The following is a 17,750-nucleotide window of genomic DNA, read 5'->3' as shown; positions in this document are numbered from 1 at the left end:
AATATTATTTCAAAATGTTTTTATCGGCCGCTACCCTATGTTATCGGGTAGCGGCCGAACATCTCTAGAAAATATAATAATGATAAAATATTGATACAATAAATTATGAACTGTTAGATGACTTGATTTTAAAATCATCATCTTAGGGAAACATTGAACAACAACAAAATGATGTAATTTGTGACGAAAAAAAAAGAATAACAATGTATACCTTTCAATAAAAATAATGATGTACAAATGAATACAAGCATAGATATGCAACCAAATACACAAAATAGTGTCATTTTAACAACAACAACATAAAAAATAGGTTATTAGTGTCAGGAAAACCTGATAATTCAACATCTTGACTGTGGACTCTTGATTTGTCTTGTGGAGCCAGACAGCCATTAGATTAGACAAAATTAACAAGCGTTTTGTAAAAAGGAACGGTATAATTAATAAATACACCCCGAATAAAAGCTACGTTAATACAGTTTATCATAAACCAAACCATTTGAAAATCCGTCATGATTTTGCCGAGTTAAATGTATTTTAGTGGCAAAAATCACTCAAATTCACTGCAAGAGCACCTGCCAGGGAGATTCATTACTTCAAGATGGCCACCCCCGGATACTTTAAAAATAAATAAGTACATGAATAAATAATAAGATAACTTTTTAACAAATGTAATAACAAGGTTATTACAATGTAATAACTGTAATAATCCTTGTAAACTCTATGTTGATGCCTTTCCCAAAAGTCCTGCCCCCCAATATAATTCCCTCAAATTTTGGGAGACTCGAGAATTTTGAATATCCTCCTTCACCATTTCTTTTCATGCCACTGGAATTGCATTTGTTAACTTTTTAAAATCTTTTAGACTACATTGTACTATATTTGGAATGTATGACAAACGTCTTGATGGAGCAACAATTTCCCATTTTCATCCAACAAGTGAGCAACAGACCATATACCTTTTGAATGCTATTCTGCCCTAAAAACTGATTTTCTCTTTATTAATACAGTGCTGGCAAAAGGTATTGGCACCCCTGCAATTCTGGCAGATAATGCACAATTTCTCCCAGAAAATTATTGCAATTACCAATGCTTTGGTATTAATATCTTCATTTATTTTGCTTGCAATGAAATAACACAACAGAGAATGAAAAAAAATAATAATAAAAATAATTATCATTTTACACAAAATTCCAAAAAATGGGCCGGACAAAAGTATTGGCACCCTCAGGGTAATATTTGTAGCACAACCTTTAGACAAAATAACTGTGAACAACCGCTTCCGGTATCCATGAATGAGATTCTTACAATGCTCTGCTGGAATTTTAGAGCGTTGTTCTTCTTCGGCCAACTGCTCCAGGTCTATGAGATTTGATTGGGCTCCCCCTACTGCCATTTCCAGATCTCTCCACATGTGTTCTATGGGATTGAGGTCTGGAATCATTGCTGGCCACTTTAGAAGTCTCCATTGCTTTCTCTCAAACCATTTTCTAGTGCTTTTTGAAGTGAGTTTTGGGTCATTGTCCTGCTGGAAGCCCCACGACCTCTGAGGGAGACCCAGCTTTCTCACACTGGGCCCAACATTATGATGCAAAATTTGTTGGTAGTCTTCAGACTTCATAAGTCCATGCACACGGTCAAGCAGCCCAGTGCCAGAGGCAGCGAAGCAACCCCAAAACATCATTCATGTTGGACTGTGGGGACCGTGTTCTTTTCTTTGAAAGCCTCATTTTTTCCCCTGTAAACTCTATGTTGATGCCTTTCCTTAAAAAGCTCTACATTTGTCTCATCTGACCAGAGAACATTCTTCCAAAACGTTTTTGGCTTTCTCAGGTAAGTTTTGGAAAACTCCAGCCTGGCCTTTCATTCAGATGCCAACGGATAGTATGGGTTGACACTGTTGTACCCTCAGACTGCAGGGCAGCTTGAACTTGTTTGGATGTTAGTCGAGGTTCTTTATCCACAATCCACACAATCTTTCGTTGAAATCTTTCGTCAATTTTTCTTTTCCGTCCACATTTAGGGACGTTAGCCACAGTGCCATGGGCTTTACACTTATTGATGACACTGCTCATGGTAGACACAGGAACATTCAGGTCTTTGGAGATGGACGTGTAGCCTTGAGATTCCCCATGCTTCCTCACAAGTTTGCTTCTCAGGTCCTCAGACAGTTCTTTGGTCTTCTTTCTTTTCTCCATGCTCAATGTGGTACACACAAGGACACAGGACTGAGGTTGAGTCAACCTTAATCCATTTTAACTGGCTGCATGTGTGATTTAGTTATTGACACCACATGTTATGTGCCACGGGTAAGTAAAAGGTGCCGTTAATTACACAAATTAGAGAAGCATCACATGATTTTTTTTCAAGGGTGCCAACACTTTTGCCCGGCCCATTGTTGGAGTTTTGTGTAAAATAATAATGATTTGATTTTTTTTTTCCATTCTCTTTTGTGTTTTTCCACTGCAAGCAAAATAAATGAATATATTATAACCAAAACATTTGTAATTGCAATCATTTTCTGGGAGAAATTGAGCATTACCTGATTGAATTGCAGTGGTGCCAATACTTTTGGCCAGCTTGTATGTATCTCTCGACTTTTTGGATCTAGTTCGTGTGATGTGATATCTATGGTGACGCATGTTCTTCCTTTTCTTCTTCTCGGCTCTGCTTCTTCTGCGTCTTCTTCTTCTTCCTGTTTATACATCGCTTACTAACTGTACAGATGCATAACCGCCACCTATTGAACTACAATGATAAATGTGCAAGATAAATAAAACAGTTTATATTTTGATACTCGTTTATCTGTTTTGTCGTCCTAAAATACTAATTAAAGTTCCTTTTTTTTTTAACCTCTTTGTTTATTTTTCTGAAATTCAAACCGAATTGAAATGGTTGGGGGTATTTGCTTATTTTAAAAAGGGCATTCAAAACGCCAATGCGAGGTATTTTTTTCGTCTTTATTTATTTATTTTTTAAAGAATGTAATCTACGAAGCTTTGAAAAAATAGGCTACTCAGGCGGATAGTCAGAGCTGACAGTGTTGGCGTGCAGTGTCGTAGTGGAGTAGCAAACAGTGAGACAGGCGGATAGAAAGACAGGCAGAAAGAAAGACAGACAGACAGACTCCCCGCAGGGATCCCCACGGTCACAGTCTCACAGATAGACGACTATGTGTGCTAGTGTAGATGGCTGCCAGAGAGGAGTAACTTGGTGAACGGTGTCGCCAACATTATTTAGTCACCTAGAAAGTGTCCAGGACGCTATTCACATTACAATGGAGCGAGAATTTGAAGACATTGATTTTTCCGGAGGATGGCAGAACATTTATAACGTAAGTTGTTCCGTATATACTGGGCCTCTGGTGTTTTTATGACGTTCGTATGCTAATTAAACTAGCAAGCTCATTTGATGGCTTGCGTTTTAAGACCATTTATATGCTTTTTTCCACTTGAACTACCTTTCCGGTTGAATTCTAGTCACGTGGATATTTAATCTATTTTGTGAATGAGACGTATTTAACCCACCCACTTTTTGGAAAGACCGAGGAGAACTAGCTTTGTGTGCTAGTGGTGTTCGACTTCCGTAGCCAGAAAACGTGCAAATGCTGTGTTCCAAGTTGAGCTCAGTTAGCTGATATGCCATTCGACCGTAGCAGACGCGAGCGTCACATTCTGAGAAGTCGTCATCATCAGGACTTCCAGAGAAAAAGACACGTGTTTTACCGCCACCTCCAAGGGAGCCTTCCGTGCTTCACATTATCACACTTGGGTTCCGCTTAACACACTGGCCATGGTAGATAAAACCGTTAGATTTTGGAAGGCAACACCATAAACATTGCAACCCCTAGCAAAAAGTATGGAATCACCAGTCTCGGACGAGCACTCACTCAGACATTATATCATGTAGAACAAACTCAGATTGAAAGCTTGAAAAAATAATGAGTTAGTTCAAAAGTGCAACTCTTTAGCATTCAGAAACACGAAAAGAAATGAGTAAAAAATATTGTGGTAGTCAGTAAATGTTACTTTTATAGAGCAAGTGCAGGGAAGTATATATGGAATCACTCCATTCTGAGGAAAAAAAATATTGAATCATGAGAAAAAAAAAAACAAAAAAAAAACAAAACACATCTCTAGTATTTAGTAGCACCACCTCTGGCTTTTATGACAGTTTGTTGTCTCTGAGACATGGACTTGATGAGTATTTTTCATCAATTTGGTGCCAACTCTCTTTGATTACAGTTGCCAGATCATCCTTGCTGGTCGGAGCCTAGCTGTGGACCTTTTTTTTTCTCTCCAATTTCTACCACAGGTTTTCAATAGGGTTGAGAGCTGGGCTATTTGCAGGCCATGACATTGACTGGACGAGTATTTCTCCAATGCTTTAACTGTTTTACCTCTGTGGCATGATACAGTCATCTCGAAAAATTACAAACATATTTTAAGTTGAAGGGATGGAGGAAGTCGGCGTGATGTCACGATGATGTCACCTCGCTTAGCAACGTGTCGCCATTTTGCGAAAGGGGCACGCACAGCTAAACATTCCATTGACAAACGTCTGAAATTCATATATTTCAGGTGTGTTTTGCGTCTTTTTTCATAAAAACGTCTTAAACATGGCTTACTATTATCACGAGTCACTGCCGACAGACGTGAGGCGTGAGGCGATACAATTTAAAATTGCCGTGTATCGACTTGCAAATGTGCGCATACAAAGTCACAGCTGATTGCTGGATGAACAATCCAAAGGAATGGCCTGCAGCGGAGTTTGGAAACATCTACAACTACGTCATAAAGTCACCCAGTAAGTTGACCTTTATCAATTACGTGGGATATGTACTGTGTGGAACAAAGAAAACTGGTAGTATATACGGATTGATTATTTCTGCCGTAACCGGTAATTGGCCTCCAAGCGTTATTTAGCCGTGAACACGTCACGGCAAAATAACCAATTCCCACCAGGCCAATAATATACCGATTGACTAATCAGAGCAGTTCACGGCAAAAGAAAAATAACGCTTTGCGAGTTGCCCGTTACGGTAAAAATAACCACTGCCTAGTAGTCTATTGAATCCTAGCAGCTAATTTGGGCGCAAAAAACGATTTACTCACAAGTAATAAAATGTTGGCTGCAAAGGTAAATGTGCTTGGATTTAGGTTCCCACAGGCGAGAATAGTCCACAGAACCGTCTTGTTTTACTGTTCCTCGATTAATTTCTTTCAGCCATTGGTTTCCCCTTTTCTTCTCACGGGAAGAATGAAGAACTTCAAATGCGGGTCCGAACTCTTCCTTGTGTGACAACCCATAACACAGCAACTTTTAGTCGTTCCGACGGAAAAAAGACCGCAAATGAGACGTTCAATGCGTTTGTATTACAATGCACGACAGAGCAACTGCTTGTGACTCGTCTTTAGCCCAGTTTTCAATATGGCGACGCTTTGTTGTGGCTGGTGACGTCATTAATGCCCGGATGTCCGACTTCTTCTATAAGAAAGCTGTCTAAAATTTCAATTTAAACGAATGCATTTATTGAAGATTTAACCACAGCCATCTCCCCAGTGCCTTTTGATATCTTTTACAGGCAGTCATCTTTGTAAATCTCACTGGAACAGCACCACACAAAAGTTCCAGCATCATTACCTTGTCAAGAGTTAAGAAACAAACAGCACCAAACAAAAGTTCCAGCATCATTACCTTGTCAAGAGTCAGGAATCTGCATTGGACAAGGTAATGATGCTGGAGCTTTTGTTTGGTTCTGTTCCAGTGAGATTTACAAAGATGACTGCCTGAAGAAGACATCAAAATTCCCTTAGTGATTCCATATATATTTCCCTGCACTTGCTCTATAAAATTAACTTTTACTGACCACCACAATGTTTTTATTCATTTCTTTTAGTGTTTCTGAATGCTAAAGAGTTGCACTTTTGAACTAATTCATTATTTTTCAAGCTTTTTATCTGAGTTTGTTCTACATGATAAAATGTCTGAGTGAGTGCTTGTCCGAGACTGATGATTCCATACTTTTTGCTAGGGGTTGTACAATAAGAAAAGTAGGACTGCAGCTTAGCACGCATCATAGCAGTGTTTGGTCATGTCACTCATGTGACGTGCTGTGCCTCCCCCAACCCCCGCCCCAGACACACGCTGAAGCCTGAGTTATGCTTCTATTTAGCGGTGACGGCGTAGCGACGATGTAGACCCTACGGAGTCAATGAGCATTCGATAGTTCTACGGCAAGGGAAGGTGTTCTGTAATTCACCGCCAAGCTTTGATCATACAAATGTTGAGGCAGAGGCGACACAGCAGACGGTTGCGGTGGTGGTCCGCCTGACTGTTGACGCCGCATAGACTGGCAGTCACATTACGAATTCTAGCATCGGGTGGAAGTCAGCAAGCGGCGTTGTTCAATGTTTTGCCCGATTTCTTTGCCGTGTCCTACAACCAGCCAGAGGGAAGCCATAGCAGATTTCTGGAGGCTATGGAATTTCCCAAACTGCGTTGGAAGCCTTAATGGTAAACACGTTATCATAAAAGCACTGAGACACTCTCAATCAGTGATGATGTATCAAGTGTGTGAACTGTCTGTTGTAGAAAATTAAAAATCAAAACAACTCTTCTGACACCAAACCTGTGCTTTATTTTTTATATACTTGAAGTGTAAAATATAAATAAGTCACAGACTCACAGCAAACATATGTACACAATAAATGATAAAGTGCACCAACCAAAAATACAACATAAGGTGATAATACCTGGCAGTTTTTGGCCAGCTGGGTCACCGCTGTGTGGCTATTCGCTTCTGAACACACACATACTTGTCTCGGAGGTTCTTCCATTTTTTTTCTGCATTCGCTGACCTCCAGCCCCGCATTTTCAGCAATCTCCTTCCATGAATTGCTTGCCATGTGGCAATCTTTATAATGTCTTAATGAGACATTGTAGAGGTTGTCGTACTTGCGGACCTCGTCGATGATGCTCTCGCTGGCTTGGTCCATTTTTGCATGTAGCACAACAATGTTTGAAAATGGCGTTGATCTCGCACTGAATAATTGTCGACTAAAACTAGACGAACACATTTTGAAATCACTAAAATATGACTAAGACTAATAAGTATTTTGGTCCAAAAGACTAAGACAAACATTAAAAGGGCTGCGAAAAACAACGCTGCCAAAAACGGTATAAAAAATATTATACCTCTAAACTAAATTACAAATACATAAACAATCATATTAGCTCAAACAAAAACTTGTTAAGACCTTATGTTGGTCTTAACAAGGAGCAGTTGGATCTAGCTATGTTAGATGAGTTATGTCATATTCACTGTTGCTACTAGAGGGCAGTGTGTCCACCCAAATCAATAAAACGTCATGGAAACACTTTCCAAACAAACCATTACAACACCATTCTAATTAAACGAATCTTCGAAGCAGCAAAAAAATGTTTTTCTTTGTTTTTTCTAAACGAATTACTCGAGATAATCAAGTAATCGTTGCAGAACTAAAGAAGCAACAAGCGAGCAGCATTTACAATGGGGGAAAGTTCTCTTCGAGAATGGCAAATGAAGTTGTTGCGCCATATTAGCTCATTGGGTGCCGTTGACGGCGATAGACGCCCGATTCATTTGATCCGGGAGGGTTCATTTGCTGTTGCTTTAAATGGATTGGACGTTTGCTAGTGACAGTTTAAATTCACAGCAGAAGGATGAAAAGAGCCACTTTAGTATTGGATGCCTATTATCGTCATTGGCACTGAAAAACATTTTTGTTTTTGTTGAGGTGTTGTACTACGACGTTAATAACCTCATAGTAAATAGTTGTGGTCAGAGGTTTTGGCAGTGGCTTAGTTTGTTTCAGTTTTAGTTGTTTTTTCACTTTTCGATTTTTCAACATTGTTTACTGTATATATTTGTTCATATATATGTATTGATGATAAGCAAAGAAATAATAAGATAAACTGAAGAAATATTTAGTAAGATTTGTTTAGTGTGGTTAAAGATTTAAAGCTAATAATTATTAGTACATGTGGGTGTATCCATGCACTTGAAAAACAAATATTTTACAGACTTATTAAAAATCTCACTGTGACAGACTTGATCACAATAGATTGTTTAACCCTATATAGGGCAAGTGGCTATTTTTGGTCATTAGAATAGCCCTATTTTCATAAAGACCAGAAATGCACATAATTCATTATTTATTGAAATATATTTTTTAAAATGAATATATAATTAATAAAATGTAAATCATAATAAGTTACAATGAATAAAAACAGAAATGCACTCTGGTTATGGCCCCAAATAAATCTGTAAAGTTGATAAATAAGGCATGGTTACTTTCATATTGCTTCTGTGTATGCTTTGAGCTGACCATAAAGAATTAATAACAAGTAACTTTTTTTAAATCCTTGTTTTTAATAAAGCAAAATAAAAATTTCAAGTGAAGAGAATAATTGCAGTTTTATCTTTTTCAATCATTAAATAAGCAACTGTCCCACACACACACTATTTTTATTGAAAAAATAAATAAATAAATACATGTTTGGAAGAAAAAAAAGCTTTTTCTATGATGGGAAGTTTGGAGAAAAAAAAACCCAACAACAAGGGAATATTTACTATTAACTCATTGTCTGGCATTGACAATGATAGACTTACAAATCGTTTAAACTGGGAGCACTAGTTGTGAATGCTAATCTTTTAGTGCCATTGACGGCGCTAGGTGTCTAATTTTGACTAGGAGTGATTATTCGCTTCCATCCTCTCCCATTCAAAATGGATTTGAGGTCTCGCGCCATCAATTGGCAGTAAGTGCCCTATAAAGGGTTAAGGTGAAGGTATTTATTTATCACTGAAGTCAAAATGCAAATGCATAACTTGAGAAGTGGCATTCCTTTTGTAATACTCCTTCTCCAGTAAGAAGTATTTATTTAACATTTCAACAATAGTCATGGAATGTTTTTGCTGTAAATCATAAGAACAATGAAACATTTTTTATTTATTTATTTATTTATTTTTTTTAGAAAAGACAAGTTAAGAAGGATTGTGGTCGATAACAACAACAAAAAAATACTGGTTCACTTTACGTTACAGATTGTAACTAATAAAACAAAAAGCTTGCACCTTGTCTAGCAAATCAGAGCTGTCCTCTTTGTGGATATTACTGTTTTACAAATTATGATTAGAACATCAATCATGTGGGCATGAGACTGTGTAAAGCAAAGCTAACGTTCTTTGTTTTTTCTCTATTCCTGCAGGAAATCCGTACCCAAGCCAGTGAATATCCCTACAATGTAGCAAAACTCCCCGTGAATCGAAATTTGAATCGCTACAGAGATGTTAGTCCATGTAAGTGTCATAACAGACTTGTATTTTGAGATTGCATGATGTGTCCATATTTTAAAGTTAGTCTTTTATTGGATTTAGGGACTGCTGATTTACCCCCCCCCCTCCCCCAAAGAAATCAAGTTTTTCTTTTTATATTTTTAGGGCTGTAACTAATGATTATTTTTATAATCAATTAATCGGACGATTAATGAAACGATTAATACATTAATCTGAAAAATGTCACTTTTTCAATTCACAATTTACAGTCATGTGAAAAAATTAGGACACTCCATTAAATATTTAGTTCTTTATGAAGAAATGTTCACATATCAATGTCTGATCTTATTTTTCTCCGTAAAAGAAAGTGATTTAATTACAGGTCAACAACAAAAATTAACACTGTTTTACTCATTAAACCAAATTTATCAACAAAAATGCATATTCTATCTATGGAAAAAGTTAGGACACCCTACCACCTAATAGCTAGCGTAATAACTTCAATGAGATGGTTTTTATATAAGAAAAGTTGCCCTACAATGCAGAATACTTTCAACAGTGACTGACTGTTGAAGTGAGTTAAAAGATCTAATAAAATATATAAAATCAGCCATTCCACTGTCCAGAAAATAGCCTACAAGTGGAGGACATTCAAAACAACTGCCAACATGCCAAGGTCTGGCGGTTCAAGCAAGTTCACCCCAAGAGCAGGCCGCAAGATGCTAAAAGAAGTCTCCAAAAACCCTAAAATGTCATCATGGGACCTACAGCAGACTATTGCTACAGTGGATGTGAAAGTGCATGCCTTTTTAATCAGAAAGAGACTTCACAAATTTAACCTTCATGGAAGGTATGCAAGGAGGAAACCTTTGCTCCCCAAGAAGTACATGAAGGCCAGACTGAAGTTTGCCAGCGTGAATGTAGACAAAGACCAGGACTTTTGGAATAATGTTCTTTGGACGAATGTTCTTCGGATGAATCTAAAATTGAATGAATTATTTGGACAACAGAGCAGATGACATGCTTGGTGTAAACCCAATACAGCATTCCGGAAAACAACCTCATACCAACTGTGAAGCATGGATGTGGAAGTGTCATGGTTTGGGGATGCTTTGCGACAGCAGGACCTGGACAGTTCACCATCATAGAATCCACCATAAAATATATCGTGTATCAGAGGGTGCTTGAGGATCATGTGAGATCATCTGTGAAAAAATTAAAGCTGAAGCGAAACTGGACCCTGCATGTTGCAGTTTCGCTTCCGCTTTAATTTTGACAATGACCCAAAACATAAATCCAGCAAGGACTGGCTGAAAAGGAAGAAATGAGTCCTGGAATGGCCGAGTTAAAGCCCAGATCTTAATCCCATTGAGAGGCTGTGGGGTGACTTGAAACAGGCTGTACTGTACATGCAAGAAACCCCTCAAACATCTCACAGCTGAAAGTATTCTGCATTGAGGTGGGGGGTAAACTTTCTTTAGACAAAGACTGGTAGATGGCTGCAAAAAGCGTCTCACTGAAGTTATTTCAGCCAAATGGGGTAACACAAGCTTGGTTTAAGGAATAAAACAATGTTAATTTTTGTTGTTTACTTGCTATTAAATCACTTTCTTTTCCAGAGATAAAGAAAATCAAAATCAGGCATTGATATGTGAACATTTCTTAATAGAGAACAGAATTTTTAATAGGTTGTCCTAATTTTTTCTCAAGACTGTAACTTTTAGGCTTGTTCTAAGTGTTTGCAGGGCAGGGCTGCCTTGGCTTTGTTGGACAGTGGACCGCTCAGGCAGGCAATCGGGTGGACGACCTTTTACATATTCCAAAAGCTGCAGTTTGCCTACAGTACAAGGGACGGTGTAATAAAAAACAAAACATTTTTTATGTGGTGACATATGACACTTTGCCCTTTTCCCGGGGCTAGGTGTTGGAGGTTGTTGCCGAAGCAATTTTTCCTTCTGTGCCTTCTTTGCGCCCACATGAGAGAGAGCCAACCCCCCTCCCCCATACTCCATAGGAGTGTGTACGGGCGTTGTCTGCTGGATGTCTTGTTTGATTGGTCTATTGTTTGACAAAGCCAAGTATTAGGCTCGAGCGTTTACGTCACAGCAGCACGGGATCATACGAGATTTGCGACAACGCAGCCATTTCGGAAGCACGTCTGCATCACGGGACATTTAAACTTAACGGCAAATACAATTCAACTACGAGTGCCAAAGATGGAAAAAAGTAAGGAAAACTTGCCAGTTCGATACAGAGACAAACTTGTTACCACGGCGAAGGACAGATATGTGAGCAATTTGAAGGATGTGAACAATGTTGACCCTTACGAGCAAGCCGAACACAAATGGAATAAAGATGTCGAGAAGCTTCCACCACTACGCGAAATGGACATCATGCTGTATTTAGTGTTTGGTGTAAGTTACTACACTCATCAGCAATTCCGAAACTACAAATCGCTACAAAGCTACGAAAAGTTTTGCTGCGGATGGGTGCAGGATCTGCACATTATGACCATAGCAAACGGCAACACCCATCTTTCTAGCAAAGGTAGGCAGTGTGTGTTTACATTGGTCTGTGACCATGGATGTACAAATTTTTGGTTGCAGAAAATGTAGCCTGTGTACAAATTCTTTGCCACTCTCTCACGTCAAAATATTACAGCTTTTTCATTTAGCAACGACAGGAATTATGTCTTATGAAGAAAATGCATATGTATGCATGCTAGTTGTTTAGCTGTAGCTATAGCTAATAACAGGCCGATTTAGGGCATAAAGTTACCGAAATTTGCGTAAACAAACGAAATTAACTTACCGGAGTGGAAGTGCATAGAGCAAACTCTGTGTGTAACTGGAGAATCAAACGTTATGCCCTTCCTTCTGATCGAGGCCACCCATGCCATTCTTCGACGTTTGGTAAGTTCAGATATGACCTTTCCCTCGCCTTTTCTCCATGTAGGGATCCGGAAGAAACTCAATGGTGTTCCGTCGAGCTGTACATTCTCCTTTCTATTCGATCGGTTGTTGCAATTCTTTAGCGAACAATAATTTCCAACCATTTTTAAAGAGCGACCATGTTGAAATGCCTCACTGTTTATGTTTCCCGCTTCCAAAATGGCGATAGCGGCGGAAACCTCGCGAGTGCCACGTCATACGCTCGAGCCTAATTCAGTTTGGTATTGGCGTCATTTGATGCCTTTCTGGTCTTTCTTTATAGCCAAAAAAACCAGAGACTTCCAGTGTTAATAGAAACTTAGCCCTTCACAGGGCTAATGTTACATTAGCGAGGTACAGTAACGTTAATCTTATTTTTTAGCGCTACATTAACTTAATTTTACCTTGTGCAAAGTATCGCTCCTCCGCTCTCGGAGTAAACGGGGTGCCTTTGGTGGAGCTGTAGCATTTAAGACGTGCTTTAGTGTTATGCAAGCGCTATCTCACAGTGGATACTAAAAAAAAGTGTCCGCCTTGGTCTCCAGCTTGAAATGGTCCCACACTTTTGACATTTTCTGCTTTTTCTTGGTGCCTTTCTCTTCACTTTCACCGGCTTCTTCGTCGTTACCTCTATATTCATGCATGGTTGAAGTCTTCCTTTAGGCACTTGACATCAGCGCGTTGTACCGCATTAAAAGTTTTCGGGGCAAAATGTCATGCTTTGAGCTGGCAAAATTAAACGATTCCTCGAGGCGGAGAAAATTCCTTTATCAATTTTTAAAATCAAGTTACTAGAATTGTTCAAGTAATGGTTTCAACTCTAAGATGTACTGTATGAACCGACAAGTTGCTTCCAGTAGGAATCTGTTTACCTGTACATTTCAATGTGAAGATGTTGAGCTCAGTTTGTTTTTCCATGCTTTTTAACAAGTAGTTGTTCCGTCTCTGCTGGTTTTAGATGATCACAGTCGAGTGAAACTTGAAAACTCTGAAAATGACTACATCAATGCAAGTTTAGTCACAGTGGAAGAAGCCCATAGAACTTACATTCTTTCTCAGGTGAGCTGTGCCATGAGCAAGTCATGCGTTTGCAATACCTGATTAATTTAATCATTGACAGTAGCCTATTGAATTAATTAGGCTTATTTGGATAAGAAAAGTCTCTTTCCGATTACAGTTCCTAATTTATTTTCAATGTTATTTACAGGGGCCTTTAAGGAATACATGTGGTCACTTCTGGCTGATGATTTGGGAGCAGTGTTCCAAAGCTGTTATAATGCTGAACAGAATAATTGAAAAGGGATCCGTAAGTACTTTTTAACTAATTACCTGCAATTAAAGGGCTCAAAGCTGACATTTTCCTCACTGTTTTTAATTGTTGCACAAACGCAAAGCAGACTACAACATGAAATAAACTATTACTTGTTGGCAAAAGCAGTTGCTCACCGGTTAAAGTATTTGATTTATAAAGGTTCTGAGTATAAAACATCAAAAGAATAGTATTTGATTTAGGAAGGTTCTCAGTATAAAACGTAAAAAGAATTTCTCAGTACACAAATCAGACAAAAGGTCTGTTCATTCAAACAAAAAAAAGTGCTGCCGATTGACATTTTTTTTCTTGTGGGCAAAGCGCTGATAGAAATTGTGTCAATGACTCATTTATTAAAACAAACTAAACAATAACATCGAATGAGGAGGAGGCAGACTGTCATGATTCCGTTTTCTTTCAAACAGTTGTTCATCATCAATACAATCCATACCCAATTTCAAAGCACACTGTGTATGACAATTTACAGTTTGTATTGAAAGGACTCTCTAAGCTGTTATATGAATGGGTTTATGTGTGTGGTTTCTTGTAAAAAGAAATGAGACAACTATGCTTCTCCAAAACACAATACAAACAGACTCTGATTACCATAAATGCTAACTAGCTTAGCGCTCTGTGCTAAGTAGTAATGTCTCATCAACAAAGAACGCAAACTATACACTGGGTTTCATTTACTCACTTCTGACTGAGGCACACTGGATCTAACAACACAAAACAGTCTGTCAACACTTCGTAATATAGTATTATTGACTCAGCAGCCCAACCTAAGTGTAGCAGTGAACTATCTCTCTCTTGCTCTCTTGCTCACTGGCGCGTGCGCAGCCTCATATTAAACAAAAACAAGGACCCAAACGGGATTGCTCAAAGCTGCTGGCAAAATTCGATGATCAAATTATTCGGCAACTAATTCATTAAACAATTTTAATCAATTTAATCATTAGTTGATGCAGCCTTAGTGTGTATCTACATTTTGTGCTGGAGCAGCTTAAGGCAAAAGTTAGGCACACCAGTGCAACCAATGCAAAAAAAATAAGCGTGGAGCCTTGGCAATACATATCACAATGTTAATTTTTTCCAATATCGTTCAGGCATAGACTTCATAATATATTGACGTGACACATTCCCCATTCACTGCGTCACGCCTTCCCGAAAGGGGCCATCCCACACTCTACTTCATATATTAGCAGTGGGTCACATGCAGCAATCCAATGCTGGATTTAGGTTGAAAAAGCATGCAAGCTGTACCGCATACAAACAGGAAGGATTGTCTCAGGAGTGATTTGTTCGAAAATTCAAGGTAATTATTATATTTTTCGTACCATGCATGTATTTTGAAACATGAAAAAAATCAATGGGAGAAATTAGCCGCTAGAGCATTGGCATTATACTCCGCAATATTTACGTAAAATAACTGCTAACTGCCCGGTTTTTTGCTTTTAACCAAGAGTCGAGAGTGTTTTACGTCCATATCTGTAAAGAATTCAGGGATTTAAGCATTCATTCACAAGAATTTTCAACGCAAAACGCTTTGTTGTACTAAGTGGGCCGCCACAGTGACTTAAAGACTAGCAGCACATTTGACATATTTTCGTAAAATAAATGCTAACTGCAGTTTTTTTTTTTTTTTTGCTTTTAACCATGAATCGACTGTTTTATGTCCATATCTATAAAGAATTCATGGATTGAAGTATTAATTCACAAGAATTATCAACAGAAAAAGCTCTTTGTTTACACATGGCGGCTAATTGGCTTACTAACTAGCATCATAGTTCGCAATATTTACGTCAAATAAATGCGAACTGCACAGTTTTTTTGCTTTTAACCAAGAATCCAGACTGCAAAGGGAAAGCCAAGGTAATGTTGTTCTGCAACTTTAGCCTACTTATTCTTCTTATATTTTATTAATCTTATTCTCCGCGTTTTTTCGGCGCGCCTTGCAGCCCGAACCGTAGCACCGATCGGCACCGTTCAAGTATCGGCATGACCGGAATTTTCGCGCGACGATGGGAATTTTTCAAACGGCCCCGAAAAATTTTCCGTTCGCCCGTAAACGGCAATTTTCTGGGGAAAAAAAAAGTTTCAAAATGTATCTTGTACCTTTTAAGGGTTAGTAGTAAAAAAATTCAGAAATACAATGGCATTTTCAAAATATAAAAAAATATCTATGTTTTATGCTCTGCAACACTGTGGAAGCACTGTGAAACGTCCAGTACTGTAACTTTTGTTCAAATAAAAACAAAAAACAACCTTTTTTCGGTACCGGATCGGGTATTGACAGATTCTCAAAATCAGGTGACTCTGACTGGGGTGCAAAAATATGCGATCGGGACATCCCCATAATAAAGATAATGCAAGCACGTAACATGGCTCGCACAAGACACAGACATAGTGTACTTACAGAAAGACAGGCGCAGCACTTTGATCAGTGGACAAGAGCAGCATTCACTTCTCATCAAAATATTATTTCTTCCTAGAAAGAAAGATTTATAAAAAATATTTAATGATTACTTACCGTCATCATGAAAATATGCAAAATTACACTCGTGCTTTGCGACGTGAAGTTCAGTTACTTTCATTGTTGTACTTTTGCAAGGCTTGGAGTGCAGTGTTTGAAGAATAAGACAGGCTTTGTTTAAGAAAGGGAGTGTTTTGTGCTCTATTCAATTCTTGTGACGATTCTCTGTTGGTTAATTCAACTGACTGCTGTATGTCTAGTTCCACTTGTCCGTGGAGTCTCAAGTATTTGGTATATACTCTTAACTTCAAACACTTAAAATTCAAAATAGTCCATTGTACAGAACAGAACTGCACTGCTTCTTGGAAATGGGGCTTAGGATTTCCGGAAAAGCTTGACTTTATCTGGTGAACTGCTGGGAAGATTACTTTGGATATTTACTTGGTTATAATTTAACAAGTTTCACTGTTGAAAATGTAATATTATTGTAACCAACAACTTTCTCAAAGTTATATACTTGACCTACATTTTACTGTGTTTTCATTACAGACTGGATGCTCTCAGTAGTTAACCATTTCCATACCTGACCATGTTAAAACGTTTTAGTCGCACTTAAAAAGAGACACTCCAAGAGAAAGTAGACTTTGTCTCAAAAACAGTTCACAAAACAATAGGCCTGCACAATGCAATGGTATGAAAAAGTAACTGAACCTTTTGGAATTTCTCACATTTCGGCATAAAATCACCATCAAATGTGATTTGATCTTTGTCAAAATCACACAGATGAAAAAACACAGTCTGCTTTAACTAAAACCACCCAAACATTTATAGGTTTTCATATTTTAATTAGGATAGTATGCAAACAATGACGGAAGTGGGGGGGAAATAAGTAAGTGAACTGTCACATTTAATATTTTGCATTTTGCCCCCCCCCCCCCCGGTAGCTGCAGATCAGTCGTGCACATCGATCAGGACTAATCTTGGCCCATTCTTCTCTACAAAACTGCTGTAGTTCAGTCAGATTCCTGGGATGTTTGGCATGATTCTCTGTCTTTAGGTCATGCCACAGCATCTCAATGGGGTTCAACTCTGGACTTTGATTTGGCCATTCCAGAACGTGTATTTAGTTCTTCTGAAACCATTCTAAAGTTGATTTACCTCTGTGTTTTGGATCATTGTCTTGTTGCAGCATCCATCCTCCTTTTAGCTTTAACTGTCTGACAGACGGCCTCGGGTTTTCTTGCAATACATCCTGATAAACTTTTAAATTCATTCTTCCATTAATGATTGCAAGTTGTCCAGGCCCTGAGGAAGCAAAACATCTCCAAATCATGATGCTCCATCCACCATGCTTCACGGTGGGGATGAGGCGTTGATGTTGGTGAACTGTTCCATTTTTCCTCCACACATGACGTTCTGTGTTACTCCCAAACAATTCAATTTTGGTTTCATCAGTCCACAAAATATTTGCCAAAACCTCTGTGGGCCCAGCCAATTATCAGTCTCTAGTCTCTAGTGTTTCACACCATACTGAATTCATTCTTTTTTTTGTAGGAAAAGTGTGCACAGTACTGGCCCACTACGGAGGAACTACAGATGTCTTTTACTGACACAGGTTTTGTTGTTAGCCTACTTTCGGAGGAGGACCATTCCTATTTCACAATCAGAGTGCTAAAATTACAAAACGTAAAGGTAAGTACTACTTTTGATAAGGTGGTATTT

General features: G+C 38.4%; 1 protein-coding gene across 1 annotated transcript in view; it reads left to right on the top strand.

Annotated features, from left to right (window-relative positions):
* The first annotated feature begins 3,036 nt into the window (after positions 1-3,036).
* Positions 3,037-17,750, top strand: part of ptpn2a (protein tyrosine phosphatase non-receptor type 2a) — a 37,219-nt gene continuing 22,505 nt past the window's right edge. Inside the window, exons 1-5 of the mRNA XM_057834414.1 lie at positions 3,037-3,331; positions 9,250-9,340; positions 13,205-13,305; positions 13,454-13,552; positions 17,583-17,720. Of these exons, the coding sequence (XP_057690397.1) occupies positions 3,275-3,331; positions 9,250-9,340; positions 13,205-13,305; positions 13,454-13,552; positions 17,583-17,720 (486 nt within the window). The 5' untranslated portion in view covers positions 3,037-3,274. The remainder of the gene's footprint in view (positions 3,332-9,249; positions 9,341-13,204; positions 13,306-13,453; positions 13,553-17,582; positions 17,721-17,750) is intronic.

This window comes from Corythoichthys intestinalis, chromosome 4, assembly GCF_030265065.1.
Source record: "Corythoichthys intestinalis isolate RoL2023-P3 chromosome 4, ASM3026506v1, whole genome shotgun sequence".
Taxonomy (NCBI): Eukaryota; Metazoa; Chordata; class Actinopteri; order Syngnathiformes; family Syngnathidae; genus Corythoichthys; species Corythoichthys intestinalis.
This window is presented reverse-complemented; position numbering and strand designations above follow the sequence as displayed.